This window comes from Cucurbita moschata, unplaced genomic scaffold (genome assembly GCF_002738365.1).
Source record: "Cucurbita moschata cultivar Rifu unplaced genomic scaffold, Cmos_1.0 Cmo_Scf00006, whole genome shotgun sequence".
NCBI lineage: Eukaryota > Viridiplantae > Streptophyta > Magnoliopsida > Cucurbitales > Cucurbitaceae > Cucurbita > Cucurbita moschata.
Window position 1 is genome coordinate 6,742,458 of NW_019268522.1, and position 21,434 is coordinate 6,763,891.

The 21,434-nt window shown below is 42.0% G+C and overlaps 1 protein-coding gene across 1 annotated transcript; it reads right to left on the minus strand.

The window, feature by feature from the left end:
• Nucleotides 1-7,831: 7,831 nt before the first annotated feature.
• LOC111443859 lies at nucleotides 7,832-8,350 on the minus strand. The gene has a single exon (XM_023081685.1). The coding sequence runs from the start codon at nucleotides 8,348-8,350 to the stop codon at nucleotides 7,832-7,834; it is 519 nt and encodes a 172-aa protein (XP_022937453.1).
• Between the last annotated feature and the right edge of the window lie 13,084 nt (nucleotides 8,351-21,434).

The following is a 21,434-nucleotide window of genomic DNA, read 5'->3' on the forward strand; positions in this document are numbered from 1 at the left end:
GAATAGTTTATTCTACCCTAAGGTTTATTATGCAAATACATTTCATCCTATTCTAACGTATACTAATGATGCAACCAAATTCAGCCTAGACTATGAAATGGAAAAAAAAAAACAACCAACTACCCTATGCATGTGCCACGATCCTGGGGTGTACGATGCCGTCGTCGTTGTCACATGGGTGCCTTGCCCTTATCTGCAAAAGTAAAGTAGCACGAGGCTTGAGTATTTCTAGAATACTCAGTAAGTGACCCCTTATCGGGGTTATGCGACAAACACATGCAATGAAATGATGGGACCTATCGTTTCGTTTCGTTTCATTTCATTTTCCCTACGGTGTAATCCTAACAGGTAATCGTGGACGTGTACCATATACTCTACACGCAGCCCATATGTGCGAGTATGGGCTCACCAGCTAGTTCGCACACCGCTATGCCACTGTCCCTAGCCGGTGGGCATGCTCTAGGAGCCTACCGGGACCCTTTAAAACTAAAACCGTCATGGCAGCGTTATGCAGGGCATAACGATCGTTGTCCATCCATTTGGATGTACATGTCCGTACCCTCGTGATGGGATAAGGGTATCCCCCCAAATGCATGAACACACAATATGCATGAGGTCCCACTAGTCCTACAGTCATCATTTAATGAGCATAACCCCGTGTCACGTTTTCATGCTTACATGTCATTCTCATTCTCATTTCGTTACATATCATACATATTCCTAGCGGGGTTATGTTTCGTGCAATTTATCGTAATTCATGTCATACAATTCATTCAGTTACATTCCAATGCTCATACAACAAGCCATAATCGTACAAGGGCCACACATCGTCACATGCATTCATATCACATCAACTAAGCAGCATAAATAACATACATTCATGTTCACATGATTTCGTACTTAAGCACATTAAGCTAGCATACAATTTAATGGCACGTGCATAACCACGGGCACGTGCCAACATATAGCAATTAACGCGTAACCTACAATGGGTGAGCCACTTACTTGGTAGGCCTTAGTCAAAGTACTCCCTAGAATATAACGTAAGCTCCTAGCTCCTCGTGGATGTTCTACGCTTCCGTTGGTGGTTGGTTCCTATTGGTTCATGAGTCACTGTTGTTAGTATTTCACAAATAATAATAAATTCCCAACTGGAATTTGTGAAATACGACCTTAAAATGTTCCCTTTTACCTTAAATAGGGCCGAAACCAGGTTCGAGAGGGTCGGAACGGTGTCAAACGGGCTGGAAATAGGTTTCTCGAGCCGAATAAGCCGACGGAGCCGAGGAGTCGCCGTCGAGCCGATTAAGCCGCGCTGCAGACGTGCCATGTGGCACGATCAGAGAACGATGCGTGTGCAGGCATCTCGGGTCGAGGCGCGGGTTAACGGGTCGCTCGCGGGTCTCGGGCCGAACGCGAGTGACAGGTCGCGCGGTGATGGGCCGGCTCGCGGGTGAAGGTCGGGTGTTTAGGGTGCGGGTAACGTGGGTTCTGGGCCTATCGAAGGGATGGGGTTCGGTTCGGGTCGCCGGATCCAGATCTCGGGTCGGACTTCGTCCTCTTCGCCCGACTGCCTACATGATTTTCCGGCGATCTCTCTCTCTCCTCGACAACGTCGTCCCGACGTCCTTTTTCCATCTTTTTTCCTCCGTTCCCGAGATTACCCTTCACCCTAACCCCGTTTTTGGTACAGATTTCGTTGGTAAGGGCCTCACACTCCTGGATCTAGAGAAGCTCGGAAGTCCGCCATTCCGTCTTCCTTGCCGACGGTGTTCAGCGTACGAGATTCGTCTGAAACCTACTCCTAATGTGTGTAAAGGGTTCTGGGATTACTTTTGTGGTGTAAAATGGGGGTTTTTGACGTCGATTCGTACGGTTCGACTTTGCCAGAGTTCCATCGGTTTTCTGTTCTCTCTCCTTTTTCCTCACCGTTTTCGTTTCTTTGCAGGTTCTTTCAGGGTGGCTAAAGGTTGGGGACGCAATTTGTGGCATCCCAGCCCTCAGCCGCCCTTTGTGGGTCGTGTGCGAGCGAAAACTCCGGCGTTCACCAGAGTTTTATGCTCTACCGACGACCCTCATTTTTTTTTTGGTTCCGTTACATTACCTACCCCTAAAAGAAACTTTCGTCCTCGAAAGTCTCGAACTCGTGGATCAACTCGGGATATTTTTCCTTTATTTCCTCCTCTTGTTCCCACGTAGCTTCCTTGACTTGGTGGTTACGCCACAATACCTTAACGAAACCTATACTCCTATTACGTAAGGCTTTCACCTCTCGGGCTAGAATTTTAATCGGTTTCTCCTGGTAACTTAAATTTTCCTCAATTTCGAGAGGTTTGTAGTCTATTACGTGCATTGGGTCTGCAATATATTTCTTTAACATGGACACATGAAATACATCGTGTCTGCTTGAAAGTGAAGGTGGTAAAGCTAGTTTGTAAGCTACCGGACCTACTCTTTCTAAAATTTCGAACGGTCCAATGAATCGGGGGCTGAGCTTCCCCTTGCATCTGAATCTTAGAATACCTTTCATGGGTGCTACTTTTAGGAACACTCGGTCCCCCTCTTTGAACTCTAAATTCCTACGCCTAACATCGGCGTAGCTCTTTTGCCTACTCTATGCGGTACGCATTCTTACTTTAATTTTCTATATTGCCTCATTGGTGACGCGGACCAGCTCGAGTCCTACCAGTTCTCGTTCTCCTACTTCGTCCCAGCACAATGGGGATCTACATTGTTTTCCATACAACACTTCAAAGGGTGTCATCCCGATGGTTGCTTGGAAGCTGTTATTGTAAGAGAATTCCATTAAGTGATGTTTGGTGTCCCAACTCCCTGTGAAATCCATAACGCATGTTCGAAGCATGTCTTCTAGAATTTAGTTTAATCGTTCCATTTGGCCATCCGTTTGTGGGTGGAAGGCGGTGCTAAAGTCGAGGCAGGTACCCATCGCTTTTTGAAGTCCATGCCAAAAGGCCGACGTAAAACGCGGGTCCCGATCCGACACAATTGACACCGGTACTCCATGCAACCTCACAATTTCTTTAACATACAGTTGGGCCCAATTGTCTACTGTATATGTTGCCTTACCCGGTAGGAAGTGAGCCAACTTTGTCAGACGGTCTATGACCACCCAGATTACCGTATAGCCCTTTAATGTTTTAGGTAGGCCTACTATGAAATCCATGGCAATGTTTTCCCATTTCCATTTCGGTATACTTAGAGGTTGTAGTAGCTCGGCGGTTTTCTGCCTAGGGGCTTTTACTTGTTGGCAGACCAGATACTTACTCACGTACTCCGCGATATCCTTTTTCATACTTCGCCACCAGAAGTGTTGTTTCAAGTCTTGATACATCTTTGTTCCACCTGGATGTATCGAGAAGGTTGAGTTGTGTGCCTCAGTTAGGATTTCATGCTTTATTCCGCTCATGGGTGGGACACATAGACGCCCTTGGCATAATAATCTGTCATCTGTTGATTTAGAGAATCCGTCCACTGGGCCTACTTCCAAATGGTCTAGGATTTTACTTAGGCTTGGATCCCCTCGTTGTAAGTCTATAATCCTTTGTCTAAGCGTGGGGCGCACTGTCAGTCGGGCCATTTGGGCTGCAACTTCTTTGGTTAGTACCGTTATATCAGCCCGTTCGAAATCAGTTCGCACTCGTGGCTCCCTAGTGATGAGGGCCAACGAGTGTACTGCTTTTCGACTCAGTGCATCAGCGACTACGTTTGCTTTTCCAGGGTGGTACTTGTAACGACCCAAAAAAAATAAATAATAATAATAATAATTAAAATAATAATTTTCCGTAAACTACTCTCCACTCACCCCTCCTTCCTCTCCCAACTATCTCTCCTCAACCAACTCATCATCAGTCAATATCCCAAAACTATCTCTCCTCAACCAACTCATCAGTCAATATCCCAAATCAGAATACTGGATCATCGGTGGTTCCTACAATGAAGAAAAAAAAAATACAAACAACCAAATTGATTTACCAGGAGAGCTGGAGATTTAATTTGTGGAGAGAGATCTTGACGTTATTACGGTAAGTCATGTTTCAGATCTCTGATCTCTTTTTCATTTATCCAGATCAGATTTCCTTTTCGTTTGTCTAATTATTCAGAATTAGATCACCTGTTCTTTTGCCCAGTTATTTAGATTTTTGGTTATGATGTTAGGTCATAGAAAAATAACTAGAACAGATGAGACAAATATTTGTCAATAGAATAAAAGAAAATACAGAACAGATAGAAAAATAAATACAAAATAGAGAGTAAAAGAGAAGAATTAATTAGAATACAAAAATAATATGAGATGACTATAGGAGGCCAAATACGGTAAGCAAAATCAAAAGGAAAGAGAGAAGTAGAAATCAATAAATAAATAAAGAGCAGGAAGTAAAGAGAAAATACAGAGAGTAGGAAAGAAGTAAAAGAGAAAATACATAAACCAGGAAAGAAGTAAAAGAGAAAATACAGAGAAGGCATACAGAGAAAAAAAATAGAGAGAAGTAAAACCAAAAAATACATAGAAGGCATACAGAGGGAAAAAAAATAGAAAAGGCAGGGAAGAAAATACAGAGAAGGCCAGAATAGAAAATCAAAAGAAAAAAAAAATACAGTGGAAGAGAGAAACAAAAGGGAAGAGTTGGGAGTAAGAATGGATCCGAATCGACTAACAATATGATTAAGTAAGAATCGATTAAAAAAAAAATTGGTCAAGAATATGTCTTGAACAAAAAATTGAGAGAAAAAGCGGAGTAAAAGAAGTCAATCGAAATAAAAAATAGAAAATGAAATCTTAATATAAATAGAATCGTTCCAAGACTTTATCCATGCAAGGTCTTTAATGCTCGCATGAAGTTTAGCACATGAACCATTGTAAGAGTTAGAGAATTGAACATGAAATTGATGCCATGGATTCATATAGGTTGGCTTGGATGCAAAGGGAAAAATCGAACTTTCATTAAGGATAAATTGGTGACACCCGTATAAGCTAACCAGGTAAGTGGCCTTACTATAGGATAGGCTAAATAATTGTATGAGTTATGATGATGTGTGGATTATGATGCTTGATGATATGTGCAGTATATACATATTTTGTTGGGTGACGCTTGATATGTTTGACGCACGTTGTGGCATTATGATGAGCTTGATGATTGCATGATTTTTACCTTAATATGATGATGTTTTCCATATTGAGCATGCTAGATGATGATGAGTGCCATATTGCATCATGTCGTTAGATCGACGTAGGACACAACCCTAAGAGCATGAAAATGATATTTATATAAATATCCACGAGTATGCGTTACCTAGGGTAACAAAGAGATGAGACTAAAGGGTTGTGTCAGAAGAGACATTACGATGGATTTAGAGGGACCTCATGCATTTTGTATGTTCATAAGCATAGGGCTACTTCCCCTAGAGATGATGAGTGCGGACGCGCACCTTATGATGAGCGCGAATGCGCACAGGTGCGAAAGTACACAGATGAGGGTGTTCATGAGGCGCATGACACTATGGGGTTCCGCTGACCTCCGGACGTCGCTACAGATTAGCTTGACCAGAGGGTCCAGGGGGTGTGCGAGCGCCCTGGGGACTCACACTCGCACGTGTGAGTCGTGTGTAGGGAAGTACTACACATCCAATTTGTCCGAGACTGGAGGCCACCCCTAAGATGATTAGAGATAGGTCCCTAAATCATGATTGCATGTGTTTGCATTTGCATGGCCTCCTATAGTGGGGCCACTTACTGAGTATTCTTTGAAATACTCAGGCCGTGTGCCACATCATTTTTCAGGTAAAGGCAAGGCGCACTTGTACGGAGGACGGCGGCATCGCGAGCAGAGACTGTGGCACGTGCATAGGGTAGACTCATATTTAAATTTCTAGTCTTAAGTTAGAATAGGTTGTTTTGCATTTCATTGTTTTAAATTATTTTGTATTTGTTTTTGTTTCTCTAAATTTCAGTATTTCATATTTAAACACGTAAGACCATGGCAGTGTTTTTCAGAGGAGAAGTTGTTTTAAACGTTTTTTTTGAAAATTTTCATTATCAATTATGTTCATGTAAGAGTTATATTTCCGCATTATAGATGAGCATGAGACGTTAGTAGCGACTCTGAGTATGTGGAAATTTAGGGTCGTTACAGTACTGGATGTCTATGTCGTAATCTTTAACCAACTCTAACCACCTACGTTGCCTCATGTTCAATTCTTTTTGTGTGAACAAATATTTTAGGCTTTTGTGGTCTGTGTAGATCTGGGTCTTTTCTCCATACAGGTAGTGTCACTAAATTTTTAACGCGAACACTACTGCTGCCAGCTCCAAATCATGTGTAGGATAGTTTTTCTCGTAATCTTTTAGTTGGCGTGACGCATACGCAACCACCTTGCCATGTTGCATCAGTACACAACCTAATCCCTTTTTGGACGCACATATCCCGCAGAACTTTCTGGAACTGTGAGCACTGGGGCGGATACTAGTCTTTGTTTTAGTTCTTGAAAGTTGGCCTCACAAGTATCGTCCCAAACAAAAGGTACACCTTTTTTTGTCAATTGAGTGAGAGGCGTGGCTATTCCAGCGAAGTCCTGGACAAACCTTCGATAGTAACCCGCCAATCCCAAGAAACTTCATATCTCGGTGGCTGTTGTTAGGCGTTTCCATTTCGTGACCGCTTCTATCTTATTGGGATCTACGAAGATTCCGTCTTTAGACACTACGTGCCCCAAAAACGAAACCTGTCGTAGCCAAAATTCACACTTGGTGAATTTGGTATACAGCTTGTTCTCCCTTAGGATAGTTAAGGCTTTGCGAAGGTGCTCTTGGTGCTCTAGGTCCGTTTTCGAGTATATCAGGATATCGTCTATGAACACGATCACAAACGAGTCTAGGCACTCCTTAAATACTCGGTTTATTAGTTCCATAAATACCGCTGAGGCATTGGTGAGACCAAAAGACATCACCACAAACTCGTAGTGGCCATATCTGGTTCAAAAGGCTGTTTTCGGTATGTCTTTTTTGTTTTATCTTAATTTGATGGTATCCTGATCGAAGATCTATTTTAGAAAACACTGTCACCCCACGTAGTTGGTCAAATAGGTCCTCAATACAGGGTAACGGGTATTTGTTCTTTACCGTCCTCTTTTTTAATTCCCTATAATCAATGCATAAACGCATTGAGCCGTCTTTCTTTTTAACAAACAACACTGGCGCACCCCAAGGAGACACGCTAGGTCGAATGAAGCCCTTATCTAGCAGGTCTTGCAGTTGTGTTTTAAGCTCTTTTAGTTCTGCTGGTGCCATGCGGTACGGGGCCTTAGAGATGGGTCCCGTTCCTGGTTCCAGATCTATTCCAAAGTCTACCTCTCGCGATGGAGGAATTCCCGGGAGGTCCTCCGGGAAGACATCCATAAATTCGTTTACTACGAGTACTGTATCTATGGTTTTTTCCTTTCCTTTTGTATTTACTGCATAGGCTAGAAATGCCCACCCCCCTTGTTGTATCAGGCATCTCGCTTTCAACATCGAAATTATTCCAAAGTCTACCTCTCGTGATGGAGGAATTCCCGGGAGGTCCTCCGGGAAGACATCCATAAATTCGTTTACTACGGGTACTGTATCTATGGGTTTTTCCTTTCCTTTTGTATTTACTGCACAGGCTAGAAATGCCCACCCCCCTTGTTGTATCAGGCATCTCGCTTTCATCATCGAAATTATTTTTGGGGTGGTACCTGTGGAGGTTTCTTTAAACTTAAAGGTAAGTCCGTTGGGAGGTGTGAATATCACCTCCTTCTTATGGCAGTCTATGTTAGCAAAGTTTTCTGCTAACTAGTCCATTCCTAGTATGACGTCAAAATCCGTCATATCCACTACCATTAAGTCTACGTGGATGGTTTGTCCAGCTATTACTACTTGTCCGTCCTTTACTCTATTTTTTATAACTAGGTCTACCCTTGCTGGGGTACCGACCGACAATGCATGCATTAAGGGTTCTACTACGGACCCTGCTTGTTTAACAAATGGTAAAGCAACAAAGGAATGGGTAGAACCAGAATCAAACAATGTCAACGCAAACTGTCCTAGTATAGGAAGCATACCTGTCACCACGGTGCCAGATGTTCCCGCCTCTTTACTAGTCGTTATATATGCACTGGTCTGTGGACGGGTTTGTAAGGTGGGCTCTCGGATGACTGATCCTCTAAGGGGTTCCCTTGGAATTCCTAGGCTCTTTGTAGGGCAAGTTCTAGCCACATGACCTGCATGACCACAGATATAACACATACCTGAGCCCGCCAAACATCTCCCAACATGTTGTTTTCCACAGTTACGGCACAGGGGCTTCTCCATTGCTAGGTATCGGCCTATTGGGGGTGGATCAGGTGGTCTACTCTAATATCGAGGTCTCTGGGACGGTGGTTGGAATTCTGTGGTATCAACCTCGATAGGGCGTTTCCTCCCTGTGGCGACCGTTGGCTCTGTTTTCTTTTCCTCTGGGGGTTCCTCGAGGGCCTTGGCTGTCCTTAGGGCCTCTTCATAGGTTTTTGGGTTAAAGGCCTCTAACATGCGGCAGGTTTTTGGATTCAATCCTAACACAGATTTTTCTGTCTGTTTCTCTTCCGTGTCGGCTAAAGACGGTGCAAACCTTCTCAATCTCATGAAGTCCTGATCGTACTGATCCACCATGCGATCACCTTGGGTTAAGTGGTTAAACTCTTGTTGTTTCTTTATACAAGTTTCCTTTGGATAATAGTATTTTAGAAAGGCTTCCTTAAAGGTCTCCCATGTTGTAATTCCCCCGCCCGGGTTGATGCTCTGTTTATTATCCGACCACCACACTTCTGCACCTTTTTGTAACACGTATGTCGCACATGACACCTCATGTTCATCAGGGCATCTCATTGATTCAAAGGTCGTTTCCATGTTTGCGATCCACATCTGAGCCGCTGTAGGATCTTCCTTTGAACCGACAAAAGGACGGGGGTTATACCGCCTGAAATTCTTTAACCAACTTGCGCCCCTATCCGGGTGGGGGTTGTTCACCGGTTGGATAGCTACCGCATCCACCGGTTGCGGGGCCGCTGCGTTGGCTGGTTGCGTGGCCATTGCCGCGACTTGTTGCGTAGCCAACAACGTGGCCTGTTGTGTATCTAACATGGTTTGCATAGTTTTTTGGAGGGATTCCAATAGTAACTTTGTGGCAGGGTCTAACCTGGTCTGTGGTGCAGCTTGAGGGGGCGGTGTATATTCCGGAGGGAGTACAGCTTGTGGAGGAGGTGCATATTCAGGAGGGGGTACAGCTTGTGGGGGAGGTGCATATTCAGGAGGTGGTACAAACGCATATGGGCCAGTAGTCGACCCCTCTTGGGAAGAACTTCTTTCGGCGTCTCCTCTTCCCCCTCTCCTAATGGGAGGTCGTCCTCTCCCTCTCCTACCTCTTCTACGTCCTCTGTGCGGCATGGTTCTAGAAACCAAGAAAGGATTCTAGCTAAATTTATGATTTACAACATTCCTTACATCTTACCATATAATTCATATGTATATATAATAAAAACATAAATCTCATAATGTAAAGACATGCATTACATCAGATCACATCAACATCAGATAACACCAACACCTTTTCATACAGTATCATGTCATGGATCATTTAAAGCCAACCACATTAAATATATCACAAATATCATACATTGCCCATTCTACATAAGGTGTACCTGGCAACGACGGGGCATCGGTGATTGGACCGTGGAACATGCCAAGCCTACTCTGTAGGCTAGTCTACAAGATCTATAACCTAGGGCTCTGATACCAATTGTAACGGCCCTAATATTTTACCTATTTAATCTAAGGCCATTACGAATATACATTTAATGGGCCCTATTCATAAATGCAACTCGCACTCGCCTTTTATTATCTCAAGAAAAAAAAGATTACAAGGGAAAAAGGGAAACACTATTGAAAGAAAAGAAAAGCAACAAAACCCAAAATGAATAGTTTATTCTACCCTAAGGTTTATTATGCAAATACATTTCATCCTATTCTAACCTATACTAATGATGCAACCAAATTCAGCCTAGACTACGAAATGGAAAAAAAAAAAAACAACCAACTACCTTATGCATGTGCCACGATCCTGGGGTGTACGATGCCGTCGTCATTGTCACATGGGTGCCTTTCCCTTATCTGCAAAAGTAAAGTAGCACGAGGCTTGAGTATTTCTAGAATACTCAGTAAGTGACCCCCTATCGGGGTTATGCGACAAACACATGCAATGAAACGATGGGACCTATCGTTTCGTTTCGTTTCGTTTCGTTTTTCCTACGGTGTAATCCTAACAGGTAATTGTGGACTGTACCATATACTCTACACGTAGCCCATACGTGCGAGTATGGGCTCACCAGCTAGTTCACACACCGCTGGGCCACTGTCCCTAGCCGGTGGGCATGCTTTGGGAGCCTACTGAGACCCGTTAAAACTAAAACCGTCACGGTAGAGCTATGTAGGGCATAACGATCGTTGTCCTGCCATTTGGATGTACGCGTCCGTACCCTCGTGATGGGATAGGGGTATCTCCCCAAATGCATGAACACACAATATGCATGAGGTCCCACTAGTCCTACAGTCATCATTTAATGAGCATAACCCCGTGTCACGTTTTCATGCTTACATGTCATTCTCATTCTCATTTTGTTACATATCATACATATTCCTAGCGGGGTTATGTTTCGTGCAATTTATCGTATTTCATGTCATACAATTCATTCAGTTACATTCCAATACTCATACAACAAGCCATAATCGTACAAGGGCCACACATCATCACATGCATTCATATCACATCAACTAAGCAGCATAAATAACATACATTCACGTTCACATGATTTTGTACTTAAGCACATTACGCTAGCATACAATTTAATGGCACGTGCATAACCACGGGCACGTGCCAACATATAGCAATTAACGCGTAACCTACAATGGGTGAGCCACTTACTTGGTAGGCCTTAGCCGAAGTACTCCCTAGAATATAACGTAAGCTCCTAGCTCCTCGTGGACGTTCTACGCTTCCGTTGGTGGTTGGTTCCTATTGGTTCATGAATCACTTTCGTTAGTATTTCACAAATAATAATAAATTCCCAATTGGAATTTGTGAAATATGACCTTAAAATGTTACCTTTTACCTTAAACAGGGCCGAAACCAGGTCCGGGAGGGTCGGAACAGTGTCAAACGGGCTGGAAACAAGTTTCCCAAGCCGAATAAGCCGCCGGAGTCGAGGAGCCGCCGTCGAGCCGATTAAGCCGCAATATGATTATGACCCGAGTAAGTCATCGAGGACGATGACTAAGTTAAGTGGGGGAGAATGTCACAACCTTACTATGAAGAGAGTAGGTTGTGACCCTCACGCCATGACAAGCAAAGGGGCGTCCCTCAAGAGATGCCCCCATCCGGCCATATGCGGGCCAACGTAGAAGAATGCCATGATGCGATCGAGGAGGACGATGCATCATCCAACACACCACCACGCAAAGTGGGCATTGAAGACATATTGAGACACAAGCATAACAGAGACATCAGCATAGACATGAGGGACAAGATAGGCTTGTTGAAGGGCCAGGTAGGGCCCCGGGCCTTAACCTCAAAAGTTGAGGTTTCGGAAGGAATTTGGGCATGCAGTTCGGGAGTTAAGTCCGTCCATATGAAATATGAATGCTCGCCAAGTTTGGTGTCAATCGGACATTGGACGGACAATGCACGACACCGTATGACACCTCACAAAAATCATGTCTACTCCTGGTATAATGAAAATGGCTCAAAATGTACTATAGGGGTACCATGGTGTTAGCTCTCCACCACCCCTGGGCCCTGTGGCCTAAGTGAGCTACCCTGTAGCACATACGTATGTCACAGCGTGGGCGAGCGTGCCGAGACGAGTGTCTCGGGCGACTTCCTTTGAAATGGGTTTTTGAAGGACAGTACCGGACGGCACGGGTGTGCCGGTATTGCGCCCTAGTCCGCGTGTTGGAAGTTGCTACATACACCCGCTATCCAGTACGGTATCCAAAAATGACTCGGCATGGGCACGGGAGGGCCTATGCCTCGATAGAACCCGGATGGATGGATGTTTGGAAACCCCGATGAGATAAACGACACGCGGGCCCATTCTCGATGGCATGACCGAACGAGTTATGATGAGCGACGACATCCCGAGACTCGGGATGGCGTCAAGACATATGGACCCTGTTGATGGGGATCGAGATGACAAGATGAGATGCGACGTTGTATTGAGAGACCTTGGCTCGAGCAGAGGCAAGGTCGAGCCGAATGAGTTGGCCTAACGTAGAGGCAAGTCGGATGTGTCGCAGACGATTGAACCTACATGCACAAGCGGCGTGTGTGGTTGAACAAGCTTGGATTCTGCACAAGCGATGTTCGATTGGCGAAGACAAACCTCGCCTAAGGTTCGACGAAGCCACAAAGCCGGGGCGAAAAATATATATGGGGCTTAGTTCCCCTTAAGGCTGGTCGTGAGCATGTATAGATCACGACGCCGCACGGTCAAGAATGTAGGACCGTGACACCGCGCTGCAGATGTGCCACGTGGCACGATTAGAGAGCGACGCGTGTGCAGGCCTCTCTGGTCGAGGCGCGGGTTAACAGGTCGCTCGCGGGTCTCGGGCTGAACGCGGGTGACGGGCCGCGTGGTGATGGGCCGGCTCGTGGGTGAAGGTCGAGTGTTTGGGGTGCGGGTAACGTGGGTTCTAGGCCGACCGAAGGGACGGGGTTCAGTTTGGGTCGTCGGATCCGGATCTCAGGTCGAACTTCGTCCTCTTCGCCCGACTGCCTCCGCAATTTTCTGGTGATCTCTCTCTCTCCTCGACAACGTCGTCCCGACGTCCTTTTTCCCTCTTTTTTCCTCCATTCCCGAGATTATCCTTCACCCTAACCCCATTTTTGGTACAGATTTCATTGGTAAGGGCCTCACACTCCCAGATCTGGAGAAGCTCGGAAGTCCGCCGTTCCGTCTTCCTTGCCGACGGTGTTCAACGTACGGGATTCATCTGAAACCTACTCCTGATGTATGTAAAGATTTCTGGGATTACTTTTGTGGTGTAAAATGGAGTTTTTTGACGTCAATTCGTACGGTTCGGCTTCGCCGGAGTTCCGTCGGTTTTCTGTTCTCTCTCATTTTTCCTCACCATTTTCGTTTCTTTGCAGGTTCTTTCAGGGTGGCTGAAGGTCGGGGACACGATTTGTGGCATCCCAGCCCTCGGCCGCCCTTTGTGGGTCGTGTGCGAGCGAAAACTCCGACGTCACCAGAGTTTTCGTCTCTGCCGACGACCCTCATTTTTTTTTTTTTCGGTTCCGTTACATATGATCTGTAGGTCCATTAGGGGTGTTAGCTGATATCGGACTAAACCTTAGAACAGTTGGACGAGTGAGTTCAAAGTGTTCAAGTCCAAATTCTGTAATGACCCAAAATTTTCTACTTAATTTAAGGTCGCTACTGTATACGTACCATAAACATTGAATGCGGAAGACTTCATTTAAATTCCATAAAACATAACCTTATCTTAAACACAGGCATGGAATTACGTGTTTCGAAAACATTTTTAAAACAACACAACAAAAGACCCGAAATAAAATAAATAAGCGTTTAAGTTTAAAACATCCTATTCTAGCCTAAGTCTAACAAAGTAAATACCACTATCCTATGCATGTGTCATGGTCTCGAGTTGCGATGCCGTCGTCAGCCATACAGGAATGCCTTGCCTTAACCTGAAAAATGTAGTAGCACATGGTTTGAGTATTTAAAGAAATATTTAATAAGTGACCCTACTATTGGGGATTAAATGCAAGAACATGCAAATGCAATGACGGGACCTATCCTTTCAATCTATTTTCCTACAGTACTATCCTAACGGGTAATTTGGACGTGTACCATATACTCTACACACACCCCAGACGTGCAGGTATGGGCTCACCAGTCAGTTCACACACCACTGGACCACCTTACTTGTCGGGTGAGCACACACTAGGACGCTCCCTAGGCCGGACACCCGTTAGAACTAGTAACCGTCACGGCAGCGCTATGCAAAACATAATGATCGTTATCCTGCCATTGGATGTACGCGTCCGTACCCTCGTAACGATCGTTATCATAGCCTTAACGTTTCTTATACCTGTCACGGTCATATCATTATGTGAACGTAACTTAGTATATCATCGCATGAACGTATCCTAACGCTATCGTTCTATCAATCTATCACAAACCTATCCCTTTCTACCCATATCCTAACCATATTCTTTCATTAATCTCCCCTATCCATAGCACTCCGGTATGTAACCTAACCTTAACATTTTATGAACGTATCTTACTCCTATCGTTAAATTTCGTTTTGTGCATCCTTCTCGTATCCTATCTCAAACATATCCTTGAACACATTGTACCATAATTATTATCATACAATTCACATATTATAACATAACATAAACATAATATAAGCATATTGATTCATGGATAATTCACTCATATCAGTATATATGACACGTGCAGAACCACAAGCACATGTCAACATCAAATATAACCATGCCGATAGTAAGGCCACTTACCTGGTTAGCTTAAGTCGTCACAAATATATCCTTAATTGAAGTTCGATTCCGTCCTTTGAAATCCAAGTCAACCTATGTGAGCCCATGACATCAGTTTCAAGTCTGAACTCTATAAAATTATTTCTCTAATCTACCTTGGTCCATTGTTAAAAGTCTTGAAATGTTATATATCACACCTCTCTCAACCCCTCTCTCCACTAACCTCTCATCCCAACCGCATCCTCTTTCCTCAACTCCACAATATCACAGTTCATCCAAAAATTAAAAAAAAAATGTCAGATTTGAGAAGAAGTAAAATGGTGTTTTAACAAAGGATATGATGGAGATTTACCTAGAGAGATTTTGGTCTGTTATTACGATAAAATTCTATCTCAAATTTCATTTTTCCTTTATAGTATGGTTATAAGAAATTAATTTAGGATCAAATCTTCTTTCATATTTTACCAGATCCTATAATAATCATGTAACGACCCTAAATTTCTACATACTCAGAGTCGCTACTAACATCTCATGCTCATCTATAATGTGGAAATATAACTCTTACATGAACACAATTTATAACGTAAAACTTCAAAAAAACGTTTAAAACAATTTCTTCTCTAGAACCCAAGTCTTACGTGGTTAAATATGAAATACTGGCATTTAGAGAAAACAAAAACAAATAAAAAATAATTTTAAACAATCAAATGCAAAACAACCTATTCTAACTCAAGACTAGAAATTTAAATATGAATCTACCCTATGTACGTGCCACAGTCTCTGCTCGCGATGCCGCTGTCCTCCGTACAAGTGCGCTTTGCCTTTACCTGAAAAATTATGTGGCACACGGCCTGAGTATTTCAAAGAATACTCAGTAAGTGGCCCCACTATAGGGGCCATGCAAAATGCAAACACATGCAATCATGATTTAGGGACCTATCTCTAATCATCTTAGGTCTGGCCTCTAGTCTTGGACAAATTGGATGTGTAGTACTTCCCTACACAGGACTCACACGTGCGAGTGTGAATCCCCAAGGCGCTCGCACACCCCCTGGCCCTCTGGTAAAGCTAATCTGTAGCGATGCCCGAAGGTCAGCGAAACCCCATAATGTCATGCGCCTCATGAACACCCTTATCTGTGTGCATTCGCACTCGTGCACATTCACACTCATCATCATACTATGTGCGTCCGCACTCATCATCTCTAAGGGAAGTAGCTGTTAGGTTATGGAGTCTGATGCTTATTTATAGCTTGGTCAATGGTTATATCCGGTAAAACTATATTTGGTAAAGCTTTATCCGGTAAAGCTATTTATGGTAAATAGTTATATATAGTAGATGGTTAAATCAGGTAAAGTTATATATAGTAAATAGCTATATATAGTAGATGGTTAAATCTGGAAAGTTAAATATAGTAAATTGAACTATATATATATCCCGTCCCGTATAGCTTTGAGATGTACTTTCTATTCTCTGTACTCTCTCTTGTTGTACATACCTGAAGTCATCAATAAAAAAAAAAATCATTTTAGCCAGAGTTCTCCTTGCAATTTTCTTTATCCTGTTCTTTGTGTTCATCTAGATCGAGCGTATGCGTTGTTGTGCGATCCTAACAACTGGTATCAGAGCTAACAACTGGTATCGATCCCAACAACTGGTATCAGAGCTAGGCGCAATTCACCACGATCTGTGAAGATGGAAAGTTCAAAGATTGGAATTGAGAAGTTCGATGGATCCGATTTCGGTTTCTGGAAGATGCAGATTGAAGATTATCTGTACCAGAAAGATCTTCACGAACCTCTCTTGGGGGTGAAGCCGGATACCATGACAACGGAACAGTGGAAGCTCAAGGATCAACAAGCCTTAGGGATGATCCGGTTGATGGTATCCAGAAATGTGACGTTCAACATTATTAAGGAGAAGACAACGTCAGATCTGATGAAGGCGCTGTCGAATATGTATGAAAAACCATCGGCTATGAATAAGGTGTATTTGATGCAGAGATTGTTCAATCTACAGATGTGCGAAGGTGGACGTGTTGCTGATCATATAAATGAATTCAATATGATCATAAGTCAACTGAGTTCGGTGGAAATTAATTTCAAAGATGAAATTAAAGCGTTGATTTTGATGTCATCCTTACCCGAGTCATGGGATACTGTTGTTGCCGCAATCAGCAGTTCCCGAGGATCTGATAAACTGAAGTTTGGTGAAATTCGAGATGTAGTTCTCAGCGAAAGTATTCGCAAACGAGAAATTGGAGATTCATCAGGCAATGCTCTCAGTGTTGATCGAAGGGGAAGAAGTAAACCGAAGGGCCCAAACAAAGGGCGATCAAAATCAAAGAGCCGAGAAAAATCTCCAAATAGACCAAACGTAATGTGTTGGAATTGTGGAGAAAAAGGTCACTTTCGGATAGGTTGTACAAGACCAAAGAGGAAGTAGAATCACAAATCTGAAGATGATGATGATTCTATAAATTCAGCAGAAGACATTGGGGATGCTCTAATCCTCAACGCGGACAGTTCGATTGAATCCTGGATTTTGGATTCAGGTGCATCTTTTCATTCGTCTCCAAATAAAGAGTTGTTCTGGAATTTCAAGTCTGGAAATTTCGAGAAGGTGTATCTTGCTGACAACAAAGATTTGGAGATTAAAGGAAAAGGAGATGTCTGCATAAAAACTCCGGCAGGAAATCAGTGGACATTAAAGGATGTCAGATATATTCCTGCTCTCAAAGGAACCTGATCTCTATTGGTCAGTTGAATAGCACAGGTTATGCAACAAAGTTAGGGAAGGGTTCGTGGAAGATTATGAAGGGTGCTACGGTGGTAGCACATGGCTCAAAATCTGGAACCCTATACACCACTGCAGGGTGTATGAACATAGTTGCTGTTGCTGAGAGTGCTTCAAATTCAAGTCTACGGCACAATAGACTTGAACCTATGAGCGCGAAAGGAATGAAGAGGCTGGCTGCGAAAGGAGTTTTAGAAGGTCTGAAATCTGTTGATGTGGGTCGTTGTGAGAACTACATTATGAGCAAGCAGAAACGAGTTAGCTTCACAAGGACCGCCAGAGAATTGAAGAAAGTGCGGTTGGAAATGGAACCAAATGTGGAGCAAGGTTCCAAGACCACGAAGCAAGTGGGAGTTGAGCTTGAGTTGTAGGGAAACTCACCTAGTGATGTTATAGCAGATACTCAAGAAACTCCTGAGACTACTGCTGAGGAACCAGATGTGGAGCAAGGTTCCAAGACAACAAAGCAAGTGGGAGTTGAGGTTGAGTTGCGGAGAAAATCACCAAGTGATCTTGTAGCAGATACTCAACAAACTCCTGAGGTTGTTGCGGAGGAATCAGCAGTGGAGCAAGTGACACCTGAACTGGTGTTGAAAAGATCATCCTGTACTATCAGAGTACCAGATACGTATGTACCTTCATTACACTATCTGTTGTTGATGAAAGGGAACCAGAGCCCTTTGATGAGGCCCTACAGTTGGAGGATACAACCAAGTAGGAGCAAGCCATGGATGATGAGACGTCTAGGCTTCAAAAATGTGTTGTACTGAGGCTGAGTACGTGGCAATAGTCGAAGCTGGAAAGAAGACAATATGGATGACTGACTATCTGGAAGAATGGGCAAGAAGTAGCACGAAGATATTCTTTACAGAGATAGTCAGAGTGTCAAACAGTTGGCGAAGGAACCCGGTCTATCATTTCAAGAGAAAACACAGAAGACGATACCATTTCACTTGCAGGTTAGTGAAAGATGGTGATGTGTTTGGAGAGATAGAGGGTGCAAAGAATCCAGCAAACATGTTGACAAAATGTGTTGATGTTGGAATATTGAGGTTGTGCAAAGCCTCAATTGATATGGTGCCATGAAGACCATGAAGATGCTCATGGTCATTTGAGAATGAAATTCTTGGTTGACTAGATCAGTCTCCAAGTGGGAGAATTGTTAGGTTATGGAGACTGATGCTTGTTTATAGCTTGGTCAACGGTTATATCCGATAAAGCTATATATGGTAAAGCTATATCCGGTAAAGCTATATATGGTAAATAGCTATATATACTAGATGGTTAAATCGGGCAAAGCTATACATAGTAAATAGCTATATATAGTAGATGATTAAATTTGGTAAAACTATATATATATATAAATTGAACAATATATATATCCCAGAGCTTTGAGATGTACTTTCTATTCTCTGTACTCTCTCTTGTTGTACATACCTGAAGTCATCAATAAAAAAAAAAAAAATCCTTTTAGCCAGAGTTCTCCTTGCAATTTTCTCTATCCTGTTCTTTGTGTTCATCTAGATCGAGCATGTGCGTTGTTGTGCGATCCTAACAGTAGCCCTATGCTTATGAACATAAAATATGCATGAGGTCCCTCTAAATCCATCATAATGTCTCTTCTGACACAACCCTCTAGTCTCATCTCTTTGTTACTCTAGGTAACACATACTCGTGGATATTTATATTAATATCATTTTCACGCTCTTAGGGTTGTGTCCTATGTCGATCTAAGGACATGATGCAATATGGCACTCATCATCATATAGCATGCTCAATATGGAAAAAATCATCATATTAAGGTAAACGTCACGCAATCATCCTACTCATCATATTGCCACAAAGTGCATCAAACATATCAAGTACAACGTTCATCAAAATATATATATATACTGAGCACATCATCAAGTATCGTAACCCACACATCATCATAACTCATATACCGCATCGTATGACATAGTTCATACATCATCGTAACTCATACAATTTTTAGCCTATCCTATAGTAAGGTCACTTACCTGATTAACTTAGATTGGTATCACAAATTTATCAAGTTCGGTTTTGTTCTTTGTATCCAAGCCAACCGATAACTTTGCTATCTTTTTCCCTTCCTATTAAATCTACTTGACATGAAGCCATTTCCAATTCTTCTCTCCCAAGATCTGCTATCTTTCTTTTGTTTCTTGTTTTTTTTTTTTTTTTTTTTTCAGATCATTTTGTAGGAGGTGTTGGGGAGATATTTGGGGAAGGTGGGGAGAGAGTCGATAATTTACTTTTTTTTTTTTTAATTATTATTTACTTACTATTATTATTATCTTTTTTTTAATTATTATTTACTTATTATTATTATTATCTTTTTTTTTTTCTTTTTTCGAGTCCTTACAAATCAGATCCCATATTCAATTAATTAGATTTTTTTTTTTTTTTTGTTAGCATTTGGAGTGGAAATAAGATTAGAATCAATAAAATTTTAGTTAGTAGATCTAGTAGCCAAACAATCTATTAAAATTGGCCAATAATATCTACTAACATAATGAAAATAAATATAGGGTTAGAGTAATATATTGTTTACGGAATTGAAAATGTTTATAAAATTGAAAATCTATTTACAGAATCAAAATAATTACAAAGAGGGAGGGGGAAGATTGAGGAAAGATTTGTTGGACAAAATTTAAAAATAAAACAGTAAATATTAGAGGTCATATAACTCCATTAAATTTTGTCTAACAGTAAATATCAAAATTTTAGGATGGCAAATGTAAATGGTTTTACAGAGTTCAAACTTGAAACTGATGTCATGGGCTCACATAGGTTGACTTGGATTTCAAAGGACGGAATCAAACTTTCATTAAGGATATATTCGTGACAACGACTTAAGTTAACCAGGTAAGTGACCTTACTATCGACATGGTTATATTTGATGTTGACACGTGCCCCGTGGTTCTGCACGTGTCATATATATTGATATGTGTGAATTTTCTGTGGATCGATATGCTTCCTATATGTTATGTATATATTATAACATGTGAATTGTATGATAATAATTACGATACGATGTGTTCAAGGATATGTTTGAGATAGGATACAAGAAGAATGCACAAAACGAAATGTAACGATAGGAGTAAAATACGTTCATGAAACATTAAGGTTAGGTTACATACCGGAGTGATATGGATAAGAGAGATTTATGGAAGAATACGGTTAGGTTACGGGTAGAAAGGGATAGGTTTGTGATAGATTGATAGGACGATAGCGTTAGGTTAAGTTCTTGTGATGAGAAGACTAAGGTACGTTCACGTAATGATATGTCTGTGATAGGTATAAGAACGTTAAGGCTATGATAAGTTAGAGAACGATATGACTATGAAGTGCTTACGTTATGACTTGTTTATGATATGATACATTGTGATGCAATATGTCATGGTATGATATGATGAAATGTTATGTTAAAAGCATAGAGAATATTATGTTAGGTCTCTTAAATTGTGTGTATACAACATGATATGAATGACATGAAATTACGATAAATGGCGTGAAGTATAACCCGTTAGAATTATGTATGATTTGAGAACTGAAAAAATGAGAAACGATATGATATGAATGATGAACGATATCTGAAACGATATGAAAAATGATATGATATGTACATAATGCTAGCGGGGTTGTATTAAAGGATAATTGTGAATGTTTGCTGAATCCACCACACCTAAATGGGGTGAGAGTTCTCTTATTTATAATCATTTACAGGATACAGAAATATGGTAAATTATAAATAATATGGAAATAGTAATAAAAGGAAAGAATAATAAATGAATCCAATATATTTGCCTTTAATAAAAGGGCAGATATGGTAACCCGTAATGTAAGGCAAATATCTAGATATTTTCCTTATAATGAACGGTCAACTATCGTTAACACCCCCCCGCAAGCTGAGCGTCGGATTTGAACGAACGTGAAGCTTAGATCTGAAAAATTCAAAGAGAGGTCGAGAAATACTCTTTGTGAAGATGTCAGCAACTTGGAGATGAGAGGGTACATATTGTGTGC